The sequence below is a fragment of the Coffea arabica genome, chromosome 2e, assembly GCF_036785885.1.
Source record: "Coffea arabica cultivar ET-39 chromosome 2e, Coffea Arabica ET-39 HiFi, whole genome shotgun sequence".
Taxonomy (NCBI): Eukaryota; Viridiplantae; Streptophyta; class Magnoliopsida; order Gentianales; family Rubiaceae; genus Coffea; species Coffea arabica.
Window position 1 is genome coordinate 42327074 of NC_092313.1, and position 21812 is coordinate 42348885.

The window sequence follows — 21812 nt, forward strand, 5'->3', positions numbered from 1 at the left end:
CAACGGATTCCAGTCGTCAAACTTGAGCCTGGATGGCATAGCTGAAATCACACCAAATGGCCTCTTGAAGCTAACCAATGCCACCAGGCAAGAGAAAGGTCATGCCTTCTTTCCTAATCCTGTCAGCTTCAAGAATTCACCTAATGCTTCTGCTTTCTCCTTTTCCACCACCTTTGTCGTCCCATACCATTGTGCTCCTCCCATTTCCTATCTTCCTCCTTATACCTTCCTCCACCTCCTCTCTTGCTCCCATAATGCTCTGCCAGATCCAGGAGGCTGTTTTAGGTACTTTGCTTCTGAGTAGTGACTCGTTGGGGTAATACTTAGCTTTGAGAACCTTACTCACTAAAAGAGAAAGAATTGGTTAAGAGTCTCCACACCTGTTTCCCCAGCAATGCTCTGTTAAATCTCAGCAGGTCTTTGAAACCCAACCCTCCATTCTCCTTTTCTTGAGCCAACTTCTTCCAGGAACACCAATGCAGTTTGCTTTTTCCATCTTTCTCACCCCACCAGAATCTAGCCATCCTGGAACTAATGTATTTACACAGCTTAGATGACAATTTAAAACATGACATAGCATAGGTGGTCATCGCCATAGTCACTGCCTTAAGTAGCACCTCCTTCCCAGCAGCACTCAAAAATTTGTTTTTCTAGGAGTTTATTCTTTTCTGGCAATTATCCTTCACAAAACCAAACACCTGTTCCTTAGTTCTGGTGACCACCATTGGTAGACCCAGGTACTTCCCTTGACTGACTTTTTGTATTTTCCCCAGCTCCTTACATATATCATCTTGCTTAACACTGGACATATTTTTGCTAAAAAATACAGATGACTTCTCCAAAATGATAATTTGACCTGAGCCTTCCTCGTATCTCTTCAGCAAGTACATTAGCTCCTTAGCCTGACTGGGCTCAGCTTTACAAAATATTAGAGAATCATCAGCAAAAAATAAATGAGAGATTGATGGTCCTCTTCTGCTGATCGTCATTCCAGTGATTTTCTTGCCATCTTCTGCTCTCTTAAGTAGATTTGACAGCCCTGCAGAGCACAAAAGGAATAGATAAGGTGACAAAAGAACATACATACAAACAATATGCATACAAAAGAACATCAATGGCGGCACATTATCAGAAACTAGTGATATATCTATATGTATTTTTTTTTAAACCTGTAACTGTAGGGTTCTAGATAGCAGTGCAATCACCGCGCCAACACAAATATTTAATGTCCAAAACTGTAACTAAACAAGACAAATAAAACATTAAACCCAACTCAAAAATTGCAACATCTTAATACTAGTTTTGCAAGTAAAATGTTACCCTCCCAAAGACGCTAATAGTAGAAAAATTAGGCAGTAGTAGCCGCCTGGGCAGCAATCCTTTTCCTTTGTTCCTCTATAACTGACAACTTGATACCTTTGCCCTTTGGGGGAGACACCCAGGGCTTTGCACCTTTTCCAATGTTGTGTCTTCTAACTTTTGTCAGATACAAGTTTGGCTGAACTTTTGCCTCTGAGTCTCTAACAATTCAGAAACAACTTCATATTTTTTATTTAATATACTTTTCTGATTGAAATCACAGAATATGATCGGAAACAGATAGAATCTGAATCTTGGCATTGTTACTTTACATAAAGATGATATCTTATCCACTATAACATTGCCATGTTTTCTTTGATGAGAAGTGGTGCCTTTTGATGATTTCCTTTGCCTTGGCAAAAACTGACTGCAGAACTTCCCTTGTCAAGAAGTTGAAAGACATAACAAACCTGAAGTTGAACTGAAGTATGTTGCTCTTTACTGTTGTCACATTAGTTAGTTTCAATCGCTATGCTTATTAGATTCATGAGATTTGTATAACTTTACATTTTTTAATTTATTTTCAGGACTAGCCCAGAACTTCTGCTTAATTCTGTAAGGACTGTTTCACACACATCTTTCTTAATATTTTTTGTCTCCTTGTTAGTGGTTTTAGTGATTTTTGATGTCTAGCGGTGTCTAAAGTGCTGTGTGTGGACTCATGCTCTCCCCCTCCCCTTCCCTTTCAAAACGCTGAGTTGGAAATTTGTCCAAATGTAGCAGCATTTATGTTCATATGAGATCTGTTGCTGTGATGCCTGTACATGTTGAGGCATCTGATGGAACTTTTTGGGTCACTTTCTAATGAAAGTAATGGGACAGCAACTACCTCAAGTAGTTTAATTGTCAAAAGTGACTAAACTTCAATATCAGAAATGTTCTTGTTATCCCTCCATAATAGAGTGGCTAAGGACCTATGGAGTCTGCAATTCCTTGTTCTCATGCTGCAAACTCGTGACCTGTGGCATCTTGGACATGGATGGTCTCAAAGCTTCCCTTATGTTTCTCTCTATTCTTGATTACTCCAACCCAACCTCTGTTCCTTCCCCCAGTCACCATGACAACATTCCCAACATCAAACTTGATGAATTCAGTAATCAAAAAAGTCTCCAGGTCAAGTTTGATGGTGTCATTGGCCTTGATGAGTGGGTCTGGGTAACGAATGGTATGACCATCATAGGTATTCAGGTATGGCTTGCCTTTCTGTCCAAACTGTACTGATCGAACCTTACACAGCATAAACTTTGCCTCCTCATCCCTGAAACTTCTGGTTTGATTAGCTGGCCCTGGCTATGTTGTTAACTAAGCTGATATGGTGATCATTGTCTGTGTGGCCCGGGATACAGTAGTGCTTGCCAAGAAAATCTCACAAGACTCCAGAATTAATTCCTATCTGCCTTACATTGTGTTTTGCATTGCACACAGCCTCCTCACATGCTTACATTGTGACATGTTTGAATTTAGTAATAGCTGTGTTGTATTTTGTTTAATTTTTATTATTATTGTATGGGAAGATTAATTTCCTATATTTATTATATGTGTTGTTGTAATATCATGGTTGCATATTTTTATGGCTGAGTTGGAAATAACAGTCCAATCTCAACAACAACTTATGGAGAAGCTTGTGAACCAGCAAAGTGAAATGCAGAACCAACAAAGTGAAATGCAAGATCTCCTTAAATCTTTGAAAGCACAGCTGCAAGGTAACAAGTAAGACGATGAAGGCACATCTGAACGAACTGATTGGTAAGCAATTTTCAACTATATATACTTGTCTAAATAGATATAATGGCTGCTATGGTTTAAAGTTAACATAAGTTATTGCAATTTAGTTATTGGTAGGTGACAATATTAACTTGTAATATCAAGACTGAGGAGGGACATTTAAGAATTACTTCTGTCAACACAAGGTTCTAATCAGATGGTGTTTTGATCTTGGGAGTACATTTGTGGCTTTATCATAGCTTTGTTATCATGAAACAATAACATTACACAAAAAAAAAGCTTCAATAGTGTTTCTGTTTCATGATATTAATTTGAGGAGCACAGAAGGGCTAAAGAATAGAGACTGTTTTGCAGTAGATAAATATGATAAATATAGGATCTCCTCTGTCCTGCACAGGGCAGAGTGTGTTTGGTCTGTGGTCTTGGCAGTTATAGAACATTATAGTTTTGCAAGGTTCGTAGTTGTTCCTGGGGCCAATTAATATTGAGTTCTCTGTGAACTTGCTGAGTGCCTACAGTTAATGCAGGAGAAATTACTTAGTTGACTCATTTAAAGAACTAGGTGATGGATTTAGAAGGACAGGTGCATTTCTCTGACTAAGGACTTTGTTTTCTTGGTTTCAGGATTGTAGTGGATGAAATCAGCTAACTCCCTTCCTTCCTCTCAAAACTTGGAAAATACTTTTTTGGATTTTGCCAAGTCTTATTTAGCCTTGAATCTGTGCATATTTGTTATATTACATGACTGAAGTTGATTGATAACAAAGTTATTGCTTTGAGGCTGAAGTGCTAGGAAAGTGAATATGTCCCATCAACTTTAAGTGTCATACATCACGGAATGCCACTATCCCAAGAAAATGAAAAATGGAATGCTACTGCATATTTATCTCTTACATTGATGTATTTATCATATATTCATGATATTCAACTTTTGTTGTTTATTTAGCAATTAGAGACTGTTTTGCTTTTGTCACCTGATAACTTTACTACTTTATTGCAGATACATTGCTCATTTTGGAGGTTTCGAAGAAGATTAGCAGTACGGCTGCTCAAAAACTATGGTTATAGTGCTGTCTTAAGTTTAGAAAATGTTTTAGAAGTGCAGGGTATGTTTTGGGACTTGGAATATGTTTTTTAGTGCAGCCTTGACTTATATGAGTAGTATTTGTTCTACTCAAACTTATGAAACTATTTGTACTATGATGTTGCACTTATTTATGACATTTGAATATTTAATATATTATTTTGGCATATTCTATTGTAACGGGTGCCTACATTTGTTATTTATTAAACATTGCTGATATTTTCATTTTTTAGATATTATTGTAGTAGGAAAGTCATGTGTAAGGTGTTGTAAATGAGTAGTATTTTTCTAGGCAGGATGTCTTTATTGACAATTGTTATTGTCACTCAATCAAAACTGTCTATTGATAAGGGATTGTTGCCACAGTTGATCAGGGGTTTATTGACAACAAAGTTGTCACTAATTCCCCTATGCCTTCACTATCATGCGTTCATGCATCACTTGCATCACTGACAAGAGAAGGTGTTGTCACTAGATTTATAGCTTTTACTGATGACATATGTTGTCATTAAAATTTTCATAGATTGTATACTGTATACTTTCATTTTTTACTGACAACATAGATTGTCATAAAAAAGGTTCTATTTACTGACGACTTTAAAGTCGTCACTGTATACTTTTACCGACGGAGATTCAGTGACGACCTTGCGACAACTGAAATGTTGTCAATAATGGTCATCAGTGACGACTTTTTGATTATTTGTGACGAAAAGTAGTTATCACTGATGACCAAAATTCTTGTAGTGAAGGTTGGACTTTGACCATATTACTTACCTTTACCAATTAACCAAAAATTGACCCAAAAATCATCACTTTCTTCATCCTCTTGGCCGAACCATCTAAGGAGAGAAAAGATAGAGAGACTTCACCTTGTGTCTTCAATTCTTGCCTCAATCTTGCAATCCAACCAGTAAAACTTCAAATTTCTCCGTAAAAATCCCTTGTTAAGTAGTATTGAAGAAGTTGGTGGAGTGGGTTGGAAAGAGGAGGTGCTAAGTGGCTTCTTTTCTTGAGGTTGCAAGGTGAGTAGCTAAGGAATTCTTTCTTTGTTCTTGATAATGTTAAATTAGTGATTTGTGCTAGTTAAAGAAGTGATTTTGTGAAAGATTTCATGACTTTTGGTAGAGATTGATGAATTTTTATTTTTATTCATGATTTTTCTGATTTTATATAATTGGAGTTGGTTGGCCATGGATGATGGCTTGGTATGGTCTAAAATGGTACTTTGGTGTGTTAATTGTAGTTATTTGCGGAAAATTTTCGTTTTGTACGGAAAATTTCAGATTTAGGGTTTTGAATTGGGGCTTTTCTAGGGTTGTTGTGGAACTCTTGAATTGGCTTTGTTTAAAGGGTATTGCAACCCTAATAAGGTGTATTGAATGGCATAGGACTTGTACTTGTAGTTGTGGTTGTATTGGTTGAAAATGAATGTTGAGTTGTAGGATGGAAATCTGAAATTTTAAGGGGAAATGCTGTCCAAATGTTAGGTTCATATGATTTCTTGAAATTGGGTTGCTTAGAGTGTTAATTAGTGACTTTGGGGTTGCCTAAACCCTTAGCCCCAAGTGTTCCTTATATTACTTTTAAGTTCTATTGGCCTTACATTAGTGATATGTGGTTTGGGTTTACGACTCATATTCGAGTCTCATTGTGTTTTCTTGAATGTTTTAGGGCGTGACGGTGACTCAAGGTGCTCGTTGGGTGGAAATTTGTGAAAGCTCTCTGTGTTTGATTGGTGAGTGTACTACTCACATGATTGTTACTTCATGGCTGTGATATACTTGAAATCTATGATTTGAATGCTTGTGTATACTACTGAGATTGATTGAGTCGAGGGTGTACTTTATCACTCTCGCACTCTATGGCTTATGTGATTGTTTACTGCATCAATTGAATGTCTCTTGAATATACTTGAACTAGTGTCGTTTGGACGTGTATCCAACGACTCTTACTGCTGACTCTGAGCTCAACCCTATCGGCGGTCGATTGACTCGAGCCAGCAAGGGCTTGGTCGAGGAGATTGACAAGTCATAGGGACTGTTTCTATGGAATCATTGGGTATGAGACTCTTGATTCCGGTATACTCGAGTATTACCATTGTGAATTGGTTGGAGTTCGGGCCCGGTAGGGGTATGTGAGGTGGAAGGAATTGGAGAAAGTGGGGTCTACGGTATTGATTACTCCTTAAGCGTTGACGGAGGGTCAATGGAGCGAGATCAAGCATGGCAAGCGAGGAAAAGGGCTCTTGAGAGCCAACCGTATCCTTTTAAATATCTTTATTGAAATGTAGTGCTTGTTGACTTACTTATTGAATGTATTTGGATTGAGTAGCTTGGTGCTTATCTGAACTTCGTTACTTGAGTGATGGTACCTCATTGGGCGAAAGCTCACTCTATTGCCTTGTTTGCCTTACAGGGATATGAATAACTTTTGGGGAACTGTGATTTTGAAGCCGAGTTGAGCTAGTTTAATATTCTTTTGTATAGCTCCTCGATGGTGGGAAAACCTTAAATGTATTTTGACTCAACCTTTCCTTTTGAGTTGTAAATTTGAAACCGTATGTGTATAAACGTGGTTGACAATGTTCATGTGTTATTTTGGTTTGTAAATGTCAAATTCCAAGGTTTATATGATTTGTTGGTGATTGATTGGGTTTCGGACAGGTTCGGACTTCGAACGACAAAAGAAAAGTTTTTGGCGGGAAAAGCACAGGGGAATCCGGCCGAGAATCCGGCCAGATCTTGGCCGGATTGTCTTGGGAAATTTTGAATCCGGGCAGTTGGCTACCGTCTCCAATCCGGCCAAGAATCCGGCCGGAAATCCGACTGGATTGTGACGTGGCCGGCACTGTTCATGTGCGGCTCCGATTTTTCGTTTTCGTTTCGTGATTTTTTTTTTGATTCGTTTGAGCGCGCTAATAACTTCCGGAACGTTTGCAATTGTATATAACCGGCTTAGTAGTCCTGGCGAGAGTTGGGCAGGCAGTCTGCTAACCTCTCTGGTACGCCTTAGGGGAAGGTGGGGCTGTCACACCTTGGCTAGGTTGAAAGGGTGCCTTGGATTTTATCTTTGCCTTCCCTTTCTTCAAATGTGACTCCCGAACACTTTTCTCTGATTTTCGAAGACTTGGAGTTGTTTAAAAGGGGTTTTTCTACTTTTTCTTTAAAAAATTCATTTTAGGTAACTTGGTACACCTTAACTCAATACCAAGTGGCGACTCCGATTTTTATTCAAAAACCCTTTTTAAACTATAATTTGGGCCAAAATCGCCGCACTTATTAAACCCCATTTTAGGCCCATATTTTGTGACAGCCCCACCTTCCCCTAAGGCGAACCAAAGGGGTTAGCGGACTGCCTGCCCAGCTCTCGCCAGGACTACGGCACAGTTTACGTCGATCTATAACGTTTCGGAACATACCATAGCACGCAAACAAGTCAAAAGAGTCAAAATAAAAAAACGAAAATTTGCGCCGAAGATGAATAGTGCAGGCCACGTCAGAATCCGGCCAGAATCTGGCCGGATTTCTGGCAGGATTCTCGGCCGGATACAAGGCAGAGAGCAATCCGAAATTTTTTTCAAACCCTTCACAATCCGGCCGACAATCCGGCCAGTTTCTGGCCGGATTCCTGGCCGGATTCAGTCCAGTGCCTTTTCGTTCAAAATTTTTCTTTTGCCGTTTGAAAGCCGAATCGTTCCGAAGTTCATCCAAACATCAATTTAACATATACACATTTAAATCCAACATTGTCAAGCCAAAATGGCATACCAAAATAGCTATTTAGTTCATACATAAACAAGTAGCCATTTACACACCAAACATTGGTGAATCAAAACACTTAGGGTTTTCACCCTCAAGGAGCTAAGCAAAATACATATACATGAGCTCAACTTGTCATAACCGTTTCCAATTCCTGTAAGGAAAACAAATAACACGGAATGAGCTAAAGCCCAGTGGTACACGACTACATAAGCAACCAAAGTCACATAAGGATGAACTTTTATACAAATAAGCAGTAAAGCAAAACGGTAAAAGGATACGGTCGGCTCTCAAGAGCCCAATTCCACGCTTGCCATCTTGATCCAATCTCATTGACCCTCCGTCAATGTTAAGAGTACCAAACCGTAGACCTCACTATACTTCCATTCCTTCCACCCAACATACCCCAACCGGGCCCGCACTCCAATTCAGTAGTTTTTGGTAATACTCGAGTTTACCGGAACCAAGGGTCTCATTACCACAAGGTTCCCCAGTACAGTCCCCGTGGCAATTCAATCTTCACGACCAATCCCTCGCCGGCTCGATCCAATTGACTACCAAACGGGGTTGAGCTCAGTAATACAGTAAGGTCGTTGGACATCGTCCAAACAACACCAAATCAGTTTCCATAAAATGGAATTCACCAACCAATATATCAAGTTCAGTAATGCAGTAAAACGGTAGCCAATCAGTGACAATATCAAAAGAGGTGAGGGCGGTCAAGTACACCCTCACCTTAATAAATTTCAATATCCAAGTAAGCCTTCAAGGCATCACTACACATAGCACAAAGCCACATTATAACAAGTAAGTGAGTAGTATAGTCACCAAGCAAGAAAGTGGTGTTTCATACACCGTGGTCACCAAGACGTCGTGAGCTACCGTCACGTCCTAACACATGTAACACATTCAATGAGACTCGATTCCGAGCCATATAGCAATGCCAATCATAACCCTAATAGGGTTTTACAACCATATACAAGCATGATAGCAAACCAGAAATTAAGAAAGGCTTTAATGTAAGCCTTGATAAGAAAACCGGTTTTGACGTCATAATGCGGTAATGGCACAACTCTCACTACAATTATCAGTTGGGGGTGTAAAACCCACCGTTTCGAAGCTATGAAACAGGGCTACAACAATGTAGAAGGCCACTCAGTCCAGATCCTAGTACAACTAGGTCAAATACGCCAAATACTAAACCAGCATTACCAAAACAGGTTTGCAAAACACACAAAACTGTAATGAACACAACTCAGGCTATACATGTCCAAATGCCAAAATTCCAAAGGCATAAGTTATCTAAGATATCCAGCTACATTTTATCAGAAGACACCAACTTCAAAATCCAAACCAAATCCAGTCAAAACAGGCAATTACTATCGCAGTTCGGACATTCTGTTCACCAAAAACAGCAACAGTAAAAACGGCATAACTCTCTCTATACTACTCCAAATTCCCTGAAATTTTGCAGCCATATCAAACTCATCAATACCTACAACTTTCATGTTTTAAGAAAAGTCCAATTCGGCCTCTATCTATGACCTAAAATTTCGGACAGTTTAGGGGTTCATGAACCCTAACTTCTCACATTTCATTCCAAATCCAAAATTGATTGCATTTCACAACAATTCACACCTACTAGAGCCAAAGCCCCTTATTACCAACCATCATACTAGTCCACAACATAAAAATCATATGAAACCAGAAAATTCCTCATAAAATGGAAAACTTCACCAAATCAAGCCAAACCAAGAAATAAATCATATATTCCAACACTCAAGCCACTTCTAAGCATAATATAACCATCATTAGGTGTAGTAGAGGTTCAAGCATCACTTACCAAGTATCAAGAGATGTAGAGAGGTGTTGGCCACCTTAGAGCTTCAAACAAACTTCACTAATACACTTACTATCACTAGAAGGAAAGACTGTATGGAGTAAAAACTAAGTTAAACACTTGATTTGGTGGATTGGACAAGTTGGAAGCTTGAAATGTTGAAGAACTTTCTTCCTCCTTGCAAGAGAGAGGTTCGGCCACAATGAGAAGAAAAATGGTGAATTTTGTGAAATTTTTGGAGATATTAACTAATTTGGGTCAAAAGTCAAAAATGTGAATAGTGTTTCTTAAAGTCCAACCAATGAGAAGATGACACTTGTCACCTCATTAAATGCATTCTTATCATTCTTTTCTCTCTCACATCAATCACTTCACACACACTACTTATCTCTTAACACCCGATAAATTTTTCACAGTATCCGAAACTTAACCTTATTGGCCGAATTTTCCCGAACTTATCGCACTCGTGGGTCCCACGTCCAATATATATTCTTAATTTTCTAAAAATTCACCAATACTAGAAAAATCATCTTAAAACTATAATTGCTCATAAAATCCACCAAGAAAATATTCCTAGGCCAGAAAATGCAGAAAACATGAAATTTAAGGGAAAAAAAAACCCTAGAAAAAAAAAATTAGGGTAAATCTGGGTTCTCACATATTTCTTTATTCATTTTCTAATCAAAAATTCATTTTTTCTCAAAATCAATCAAACAAATTCATAAACACTTTATTATTTTCTCATTTAAAAATGGGGCACGACAACTATCATAGCCTTTGGAGATTGCGACTACTGAGAATCAATGGTAGCTCTAAACATCTTAGTCTCATGCATCTTAGTCTCAAGTTGCTCTTCTAAATTTTAGAAGCGATAATTCTCACATGTCTAGTTTTAACAGTTATATTTGAAGTTGTAGTTTTGTGTCATGAAATTAATCTTGAGCAATAACAATTCATGGCAGATATTCACATACCAAGGAAAAGAGGACATACTAGAAATCCAACTTTGTCCCAGAAAAGAGAGGTAGAAGAGACTTAACATTTGGACCCAATGATGTCATTCGACAAATTCTGGGAAAGAACTCCTAGTACTTCATAACAGAGACTAGTTGTGTTGTGCAAAAGGTTGCAAAGCTAGATGTTCCAAAATGGTCCCACAATTCTACCAAGGAACGAAATGATTTGTATAGTATAGTTGTGTACTTTCCTTTTTTTTTTTGAGTCCAATTTGAGTATACGCTAGGCTGATCTTTTATCTTGACTTTTCTTTATCCCATAGGATGACTTTATATTTGAGAAGCAAACAGTTTCAAAGGTCATTGTGAACAGTTTCAAAGGCAGATGAACAGCCAATATACGAATCATCAATACAAATTGCATGTGTATTTCTTGATTTTCAAGACCAAGGAAGAGGCATTGAGGCATGTACCTGAAGAGGTTTCAATGGAACAGTGGATATGGCTGTGCGATTACCTCATGACTGAAAATTTTGAGTTTGAATCCATTTCTAGATTATATTGATTAGCTAGTATTTCAATAGTATCTCATTTATTTCCTTTATTGCAGAAAGTTAGTGACCAAAATAAAAAAATTGAGAACAAAATGACCTCACACTACTGTTGGAACCAAATCACTTGCAAGAGTTATCGAGGAAAAGGTAATCTGATTCGTACTACATGGTGTTTGTGTTGTTTTCGGTAATCAATTGAAATTTATAACAAAAAAGAAAAGAAGGTATTTAGCTTTTAGAGATTGAGCTGAGCTGAGCCAAAAAAGGTGTTTGAGCTGAGCCAAAGTTCCAAGAAGAAGGGAGGCTTGGTTAATGATCAAGCAAAGGAGACATTGGTTAGACTAATAACTACCCACTTACTACAAGCAAAGAGATTTGTGAGCAAGAGCTTGGGTATATACTTGGACAATGTCGTCGCTATTGAATATGAACTGATATGGAATCTAGCTAGCAATGAAGTAGTTTAAGTTGTTTGGACCAAGTTTTTGATCATCAGGTTGTTGATCATCAAGTCAAGTGTCGTTTCCTTTAGTTGTTAGTTTGATTTAGCTTTACAATTGTTGGTGTCATGTTTTGTTGGCAAATTTCCAAATTAATTAGTGAATTAGTGAGTCATTAGTTAATGGAATAAATGGCTAGATCATGTTGACCATAGTGAGCCATATTAGAGCCATGTTGGTCGAGTTTTGAGAGTCTATTCTTAGCAGTTAATATTTAGTTAATTGAGTTCTAGTTTGATTAGGAGTTGGGTCATGTAAAAGGCTATATATATGCCTTAGTTAGTAACACTTTACACAAGTGAATAAAATTTGAGAAATTTCCAGATTTCTTTCTTGTGAGAAAGAGCTCCCTTGGCTTATGAAAGCCGTTCTTGAACAACTTTGAGTTGGCTTAAGGAGCTTCATCGACTCATCAATCAAGTATTCATCTTGATTGCGGCATCGTTCTACTCATTTTTTTTATCTTTCTTGAGCAGTCTAAAATAGATTAAAAACATCCATCTCTAAAAACGTTGATCCTAATCTCGGTCCAGAGCTTGTTCACGTTCTTGATTTGTCTTGGCATAACAAGAATCGCATCAGTTGGTACCAGAGCTAGTTGGAGGTATCAACGTTATATCCCTTTTGTTTTGTTTAGTTCTAGAGTTTTGTTTGTTTATCTTATTGTCCAAATTTGTGTAGTCCAAATTTGTACCTTATCTTGTGTTTTTTCCTTTCGTTTATCTTGTCTTGTTACCTCTTGTGATTGAGTCGCTAGTGTTTTTAAAGTTCGTGGCTGTTCGCATGTCTAACTTGCTGTTCGTGACTTGTTTCTTTGTCCAAATCATGTTTTTGTCTTGTTTTGTGTTTGATTGTCTTGTTTCTTCAAGTCTTGCGTCACTTTCAGTCAAGAAAAAAAAATTCTATCCCTTGTAGTTGGTGTATAGTATGTGGCTGTCTTAGGGTTATATTGAGAATTCGTGGGCTGTTCTTGTGATTTGAAGTGAATCCATGGCTGTTTTCTTTTATTTCTTGGAAAGCGTTTGAAGATCTTGAATTTCTGGACCAAAAATCTTAAATTTCTTAAACTTTCTTGAACCTTTTTCTTAGAATCTTGGAGTTCTTGGGTTGCAAAGTATGGTTCTTGAGAATCTTGGATCAAAGTTTCTAAATCTTGATCTTTCGAAAACCCTAAATTCATCTTCTTGAATATTGTATAGCAGTTGTTCTTGTTTCTTGAAAGTTGGTGATTCGAAGTGAAAAGAAAAGAAAGAAAAAGAATGTGATAAAAAACAAAAAACCAAAAAGGAAGAAGAAACACAATCGGATCATACCTTTGAGTTTAGAAACAAGAAGACAAATTTGTAAGTCCCAAACACAACCAAGAGGGGGGGTGAATTGGGTTGATTAAAATCTTAACCAAATTTATGCACTTTTTCTTTAATAAAAATTTACCTTCTTTTCTAGTAAAGATCAACCAAGTAGATTAGAAGACAATAGCAATATTGATCAGAAAAACAAGTATAGATAAGCAATGAGAATTTTATTAAACAAAAAGTAAAATAGGAAATCAAACCAATTGTCTACCAAGCTTTCCTCAAACTTGAAGACCAATCACAAGGTTGAGCAACTTCTCTTTGATGAAAGATGATCAACTAGATGTACAATGGAGGGAGCACTTCCTCCTTGCCCTAAGCCACACTTAGTCAAGCTAAGAAGTTTTACAAACATTCAGATAACCCTCAACAAAGCTACACTAAAGAAACTTTCAACCACAAGAGAAAAGCTCACCAGAAGTTTTCACTCCTTAGAAAACAAATCTTACTTTGGAGACTATTTTCTAGCTAAAATATCTCTTGAGATCTTGTAGACCAAGTGTGCAAAAGTCCCTATCTGACTTAGAGTCGTTTGTATTTGAAGGGAACCAAAAATGAGCTTCATTAATACTTCCAACGGCTAGAAGGCATATGAAGAGTCAGCTAGCCGTTGGGGCTGTCGGACGTCCGATGGAGTATTCATCGTCCGAACACATCGTCCGAAAAACAGTCAAGTTGTTGTTCGGACGTCCGATGGAATTTTATCGTCCGAGCTTCAGTGTCCGAACGTCGTCCAGAGAGTTATCAAATCTTCGAAGAATTTTTAGGACGTCCGATGATATCGATGTTCGTCCGAAGCATGCGTCCGATCCTTTAGGACGTCCGATGATTCCTTGCGAGCGTCCGACAGAGTCTTGGCAGAGAGTAATCAAAACTTTGTGGAATTTTTAGGACGTCCGACATGATCGATGTGCGTCCGACAGAGACTCCTTCCTGATGTTCTTCATCCCTTCGGACGTCCGACAGTTTCCTTTCGGACATCCGACATGAGTGTCCTGTTTTTGCTTCTTCTTTTTGGTTGATTTGCAATTCATGACATTTTAGTACCTGATTCTTTGATAGGCAAAAACACTTATATTTGAAGAAGGTTAGATAGACATTTCAAAGAACTTTTGTGATCATCAAAACCAAGAATAACATTCTCCCCCTTTTTGATGATGACAAAACAAAAGTTTGAAATGAGATCTGATGATTACAATAAAAACTCCCCCTTTCTCAATAGACAAGAACTCCCCCTTACTTAATGAATCATAAAAAAAATTTGAAAGGCTCCCCCTCACTTGGCTGCCCAACCGAATTAAACAATTATCCAAAATGTGACAATTTAAGCAGCCAACAGGCAATCAATCCAATATCATCAATCATCAATCAACACTAATCATTAATCAACACCAATCATCAAATCAATCCAGTCCTCTCCCCCTTTTTGTCATCACAAAAGGGCAACCAATCACATAACTCATCCACAAACACATTCATCAATGAAATACTTAAACATCCATAAACATCCATAAACACATAAAATACTTAACATCCATAAACACAGTCATCATTCAAAGTACTTAACATAAACATACAGTACCAACAAAGAAAAACATTACAACTGTTGAACATTACAAACACATAAAATAGACAAACAGAATGCAAATGTCCTAAGTAGTGAACTATGTGGATCCAGGTGTTCTTCGAGAGAGCTGATATTGAGAGAGGTCTTCCTCATCAGTTTCTTCATCATCTACAGCAGCTTCTTCAATTGGTGCCTTGCCTTTGTCTGATGTGGAAGGGCCATGAGGAGTCACAGGAGTTGATGAATTCGGATCTGGAACTGATGAAACTGGATCAGTGGTTCGAGGTTCTTTGTCATGTGAGACTTCCTCAACCACAGGTGGGGGAAAAAGAAGGTTCTTTTTGTCTAGAAAGGCAGTTTGTTGCTCAGAGGACATGGTGAGCATTAGTCCATGTTCTAGAAGAAGAACATGCTGTTTGAGTTCATGAAGAAGCTCAATCACTTCATCATTGGAGGAGGAAGATGCCTTAGTGGCAGATTTCCTAGGATGAATGGGAGTGAGTGGAATAGATGAAGGATCATGTGCAGCCTTAGACCTATGTTCACTGGACGATGCCCCCTTATAAGCCCATATATTATCTTTAAAAACAAGATTTTTCCTTTCAAAATATCCTTTGGAAAAGGCATAAGAAGATGCTTCTTTGGGACAAACACCTAGAATTGGAACTTTGTAATACTCAAAAATCTTTTGAAGAAACTTTCCATAAGATAATTTTCTGCGAGAATCAGTGGCATAGCGAAGCAAAAACTTGCACATGACAAAACCAAAATCAATATGAATTTTTTCTTGAAAACAGTAAAAGAGATACAACTCCATTTTGTTTGCATCAGTTCTATGGCCATCAGTAGGCACAAGCAGGTTTGAAATGATTGAAAAGGCAATTAGATTCACAGGGGCAAGATCATTTAGTTTAGCATCAGCAGGAGAAGAAAAGCTTCTTTTAAAATAAGTCATCATCTTAGCCCCATCAAAATGATTATCAGCATTTGGATGCTCTTCATAGGAAAAGAAATTTGCAATTTTACTCTTGCATCCAGGTTCAATAGAAGTTTTTAAAATCTCATTCACAATTTCAGAATCAAAGATTAAGTCTACCCCATTAACCCTGGACATAATCTCAGTTTGGTCAGTGCCTTTCCTAAGATTAGCAAAGAATTGATACAGCATTTCAGGGTAATAAACATTGGGCATAGAAATGATATGTGACCATTTCTGAAAAGAAAACAGATTCAGAAGGGATTCTAAACCTATTTGGCGAAATTCAGAAGAATTGACAGTGCGTTGAGGGATGACACCTTTCTGGGATATCCAGGAGTGTTTGTCTTTTGCAGCATCATCAAAGAATGCAGGGAGTGGGGCTGATTTTGGAGGCGGTTGAGAAGATGTTCCCTGTCCAGATTCAGGCTGAGAGGATGGTTGTGGTGTAGGCCGTGACACTTGACTCTTGATGGCTCCTCTTTTGAAGCGTTTGGATGTCCGTTTGACAGTAGGAAGATCCTCATCCTCATCCCTGAGTGAATGCTTGCGTCCGGCAGTAACCTTTCCTCCCCTTAGATTCACCATTGTGTGAAATGTGTGGAATGAGGAATGCAAATGATGCACACAGTTGTATGGAAGTGAATCGCACAGAAATTTTGGGACAAAAAGGCCTTGTGTGAGGACTCGCAAAAAAATTATTATTTTATGCCCAATTTATGGCTTAATAAATTATTTAATTGGATTTTATTTCCAAGGAATATTTTCTAGTCTTATTAGACCTAAATACATGGTAATATAACTTCGTTATATTTTTAAAATGATTCGTTTCAAAAATTAATTTCCTAGAGCGCGTTGCGTAAAAATAGTGAATAGTACTTGGAGATCTTATCCGCGTAGTAGTACAATAAGCTTGGAATATTGGAGACTCATACTATGGTCCTAAAATAGGTAATCTTATGAATAAAAACTCAAGTGATAGTTAATAGTGCTATCGTTATAAGAATTTCTCGGAAGTTTCGCGTTATAGCGTTAAATTTGACGGTACGTGTTTTCACACGCGCGACTTCAATTGAGGGACTTTAGACCCTTATTTCGGGACAATTAAGAGTGGGTAATATTTACATGAATATATATGCCTTGGAGGTTTAGTGCACTAGTGAACCAAACGCGCGAGAAAATCGAGCCGTAATCGCACCAAACGGCCCCTAATGAGAGTTGACTTTTGGGTAAATTACCACCATTTATTTCACCTTCTCTTGGAAGCTAAAGGAAATCAGATTTCCCTCCACCTTCTCTCTCCTCATTGCCGACCAGCTCCCTCCTCTCTCTAACTCATTTGCAACAAAATTTCTGCTCACTAATCTCACTCAAAACCACTCCAAATCATCTCCAAATTTAACCAAACGTGCACCACACCTAGCTTGACACTTGAGGATCATTTTGAGCTGCAAACAAGGGCTGGAAATCACGGTTTTTCTGGGGTAATAGAGGGCCGAAAATTCTGCTGAACATCAACCCAAAGTAAGTGATGATCCCCTCTTGAAAACTTGAAGTTTGGAAGCTATCTTACCTTGTTAAGTTCATGCATGCTTTTGGTTAGCTTGATATGGTTGTAAAATGTTCTAGTGGGCTCTTGGAATTCCCACACTTGAGTTATTGTTGCTGATGTGATGATTGATGGTGATTATATTGTTGGTTTAGTGGTTATAATGATGCATTAGTGGTGGGAAATTAGTAGAAACATCATTGGGTGTAAGAAGCTAAAATTCCCGATTTTGCCCCTGCCATGTTCGGCCATTTCCAGGCCAATTTTTAATGGTCTAACGGCTTGAATTGGATGTTTATTAGATGTGTGAAAATTTTCATTGAAAAATATTGAGGTTTGATTGAGCAAATGAATTTTTCTTGAGAAACTAGCATTCTGGAAAACTGTTCGCGTATGATTCTGACCAGTGGTAGTATTTTGGCTATAACTCTGTCCTCGGATGTCGAAATCATGTGCCGTTGGTGGTGTTGGAAACTAGACATTCCTGGCTTTAATTTGGTATGTAATTCACGTTCTGATTCTTTGTGAGCAAGCCGAACCAAATGTTTTAAGTTCGCTGTCCTGTTGCTCTGTTCATCTGGAATGAAGTGTTCAGGCAGCAACTTGATGCCCGATTTTGAACCAGATTGGTGCCGAATTTGGAAATGATTTCTTCTGTGATATTTTACCCCTATGAACGTATTTTCCAACGGCATAAGCCATGCTCGATTTCGAGTTAAATTGACTGAGTTGTGACTGAAACAAGTGGACTGCTCTGTTTTGGAAAAACCCTAATGTTGGACTGGTTTGGAACAAGATATTGGAGTGAACTTGTTAATTGATGTTCTTGATACTAAACACTTACCAAAGGCATTATGGATGTTTCTTAGGCCTTTATCTCACAAATGAACCATGATTTTATAGTTTGCTTGATTAAACGTTTTGAAATGGGTAATGAAAGTCTCAAGGCAGATTGCCTTATAATTTTCCTGAACTTTGGTTGACTAATTAACTATCTTACCGAAAGTATTTTTCCCTGAAATTTGATAGAGTGGTACCTTTCATATGGGAGTAAAATACTGCCAATTTTGGTACCAATCCAAGTTCGTTTCGATACCCAATTAAATTCCTCATGTTGGAGGTTCAAATCTGGAAATTCTTCTTCAGTCTTGAATTTCCCAAACTTCGGGCTACCGTATCTCGGTACTCGAAACTTAGATTCTTGATCCGATTGTTTTGTTATAAACCTCACTTGCAACACTAATTGGGCTGCAAATTTCAGAGGCCGGTTTGCAACGTGTGAATCGTGCCGAATTTCCAAAGTTGGCCGAAATCCAACTTAATTCTGCCATGAAAACCAACCCTGCGTCTTCAAGCTCATTTTTGACCACTTTTCACTTCGATTCATGGAAAAGTGTCTTCTAGGAACTTATAGTACTTTCTAAAAGGTTTCCAACGGTATAAATTTTTCCAATTCTCGACTTATACCGAGCGAGTTACGATTTTTCAAAGATTCATCGTAAAACTGAAAATTTTCCAATCTCAAAGAAATAGAGTTTTCTCAAGAACTCTTTATTCTTTTAATATTTTTAAACGTTTTGCTCACGATTTTCATGATAAAAACTCAAATAATATTGTACATAATAAAAGACAAGTTGAGCCTCGATTTACGTGTAATTGAGGTTCCTTTTTGCAAAATAATCCTTAGATTGTACTAGTGTACAATCTTCTTGATAAGTGGGTTAATTGTATGATTATTCACTATTAAATTGCCAGGCGCGCAAGGAGACCTTCAAGAGGATCTCACCGCGGACACTTGAACTCCCAGAAAATAATTCTTATTGAATTGCTCGGTGAGTGTCAAGTGTGTGAATTTTGATACTTGTTTAATTGTGGTATTTGTTGAAAGTTTTAAAGTTAAGGGCGGGTGCGTACTTTATCGCACTCGTTCTAATTTCGAATGAATGAATGGAATGTATTGAATGAATGAATGAAATGCAATGTTATGTCATGAATACTTGTGTCGTTGGAGTGAACCTCCTCGACCTTCAAATGAATGGGGGACGCCCAAACTCGTAGGCCAACCTTAGACTCGAGCCGGTAATGGGCTTGGTCGGGGACTGGGGCGAGCCATGAGATACACATAAGCTCGATCTAATAAGAGGTCTTGCTTGGCATACTCGTAGAGTATCGCCCAATAATAGACTTGTGGGCCCTTGGGGTGTACGGTGGACGGAGGGAAGTAAGTGGTGATCTACGGAAATGGAAATACCGACCCGGTTGACAGGAGGGTCAATGCGGGAAGGTATACGAATGACAACGGCAGATCGAGTGGAACTTAGCTCCTGAGAGCTACTATATCCTTGAATTGTTTCTGATTACCTTTCATGTTTGATTGATTGAGTATTGAAAAGACATGGCTTTATTTATTAAATTTGGGATTGTTATTTGACTAAGTGCTTGCATGTGTGTTCTTGGCCTCACGAGCGTTTAGCTCACCCTATAGTTTTGTTTTCCTTAACAGGACCGAATCTTGGAGAAGTAAGGAGAAACCATTCGTGGTACTTTTGTTAAGACTCCTGTTATATTTTGACTAGGCCCTAGTTTGGATTGTACTTTTGGAAATTGTAAACTTGAAAGTTTGGGCCCTGACGTGTACGTTGAATTTAAGTTGTTTTGTGATTACCGATGTAATGGTTATATGTTAAGTGATTCGATAAGATTGAACGCTTCCGCATTTTTGTATTCATGTTGTTCTCTTCGAAGTGTTTAGTCCGGTTTTAAATTGAACGGAATTGCTTGAGTCCTGGCGAGAGCTAGGCAGGCGTCCGCGGATACCCTTTGGTCCGCCTTAGGGAGATGTGGGGCGTCACACCTTGATCAAGAGTTGTCAGAGCAGTTATGAAAGAGTAGGGTTTGGAGGGAAATTTGGGAATTTGCGAAATGTTATGCGATTCGATGAAATGATCAGGAGAAATGAATCGCAATCAGTCAGGAAAAGTTTTGGTTGGGTCAATTTGGGATTGAGGGTTTCAGAGAAGTATGAATTTGAGAGTGAGAGAGGAGAGAGTTTTCGTCCGAGAGGAAATAGAATAGGAAGAGTCTGAAGCAAATGAGGAAGAAAGTTGATTTAAAAAATGAGCCGTTGCACTGTCGGACGGCCGAACGAAGTTGTGCGTCCGACAATTGCGTCCGAACAGGCGCAATTCTGGAAAATGGCTGAAGAACATCATCGGACGTCCGTTTATCTTCTTTCGGACGTCCGAAGTCTATGAACAATTTAAGATGATTTTTCGATTATGCCTAATTTTGATCTTAGATGCATGAACTGATCTAATGGCAAAGCTTTTGTAAAAATATCAGAAAATTGATCTTTAGAACAAACATAATTTAAACAAATTTAACCTTTTTGAACAAGATCACGAATAAAGTGGTGCTTTATATCTATATGCTTAGTCCTAGAATGTTGAATGGGATTTTTGGTCAGATTTATGGCACTAGTATTATCACAGAATATAGGCATGCAATCATACAACAATCCAAAATCATTCAAGGTATGCTTCATCCATAAAAGTTGAGCACAACATGCACTAGCGGCAATATATTCCGCTTCGGTTGTAGACAAAGAGATTGCATTTTATTTCTTACTAAACCAAGAGACTAAACAATTTCCAAGAAAATGACAAGTTCCACTAGTACTCTTTCTATCCACACGACAACCTCCAAAATCAGCATCCGAATAACCATATAGTGCAAACTCATTAGATCTAGCATACCAAAGACCATAGTCTAATGTACCTTTCAAATACCTAAAAATCCTTTTTACAGCATTCAAATGTGATTCTTTTGGACAAGATTTAAATCTAGCACACAAGCAAACAGCAAACATAATATCAGGTCTACTTGCGGTTAAATAGAGTTGGCTTCCGATCATACCTCTATAATGCTTTTCATCCACATGATTACCTTCTTCATCTTTGTCAAGCTTTGTAGAAGTGCACATTGGAGTTCCAACTTGCTTTGAGTCCTCCATACCAAACCTTTTCAGCAATTCCTTGGTATATTTTGCTTGATTTATAAAAATTCCCTCAAGAGCTTGATGTATTTGAAGTCCAAGGAAGAAATTTAATTCTCCCATCATACTCATTTCAAATTCACTTTGCATAGTGGTGGAAAACTCCTTACATAGATACTCATTAGTAGCACCAAAAATAATATCATCAACATATATTTGCACAATAAGAAGGTCATTCAACACTTGCTTAGTAAAAAGTGTGGTGTCCACAACACCCCTTTTGAAGCCATTTTCAATCAAAAAACCACTTAGCCTTTCATACCAAGCTCTTGGAGCCTGTTTTAGACCATATAAAGCTTTAGATAGTTTAAACACATGACTTGGAAATTTTGTATTTTCAAAACCGGGGGGTTGATCCACATATACTTCTTGATCAATAAAACCATTTAAAAAAGCACTTTTAACATCCATTTGAAACAATTTGAAGCCTTTAAAGCATGCAAAAGCAAGAAGCATTCTAATAGATTCTAATCTAGCTACGGGAGCAAATGTTTCATCAAAATCAATTCCTTCTTCTTGTGCATATCCTTTAGCA

At 38.0% G+C, this 21812-nt stretch overlaps 1 protein-coding gene and 1 pseudogene across 1 annotated transcript; both read right to left on the reverse strand.

Moving 5' to 3' along the window:
- Positions 1–650: 650 nt before the first annotated feature.
- LOC140036300 (uncharacterized) lies at positions 651–989 on the reverse strand. The gene has a single exon (XM_072077658.1). The coding sequence runs from the start codon at positions 987–989 to the stop codon at positions 651–653; it is 339 nt and encodes a 112-aa protein (XP_071933759.1).
- A 247-nt stretch (positions 990–1236) lies between these two features.
- LOC140036301 (small ribosomal subunit protein eS4-like) lies at positions 1237–2811 on the reverse strand (annotated as a pseudogene).
- Positions 2812–21812: the final 19001 nt, after the last annotated feature.

Coding starts and splice junctions, on each gene's coding strand:
- LOC140036300 (XM_072077658.1), bottom strand. CDS start 989: ATGACGATCAGCAGAAGAGGACCATCAATCTCTCATTTATTTTTTGCT.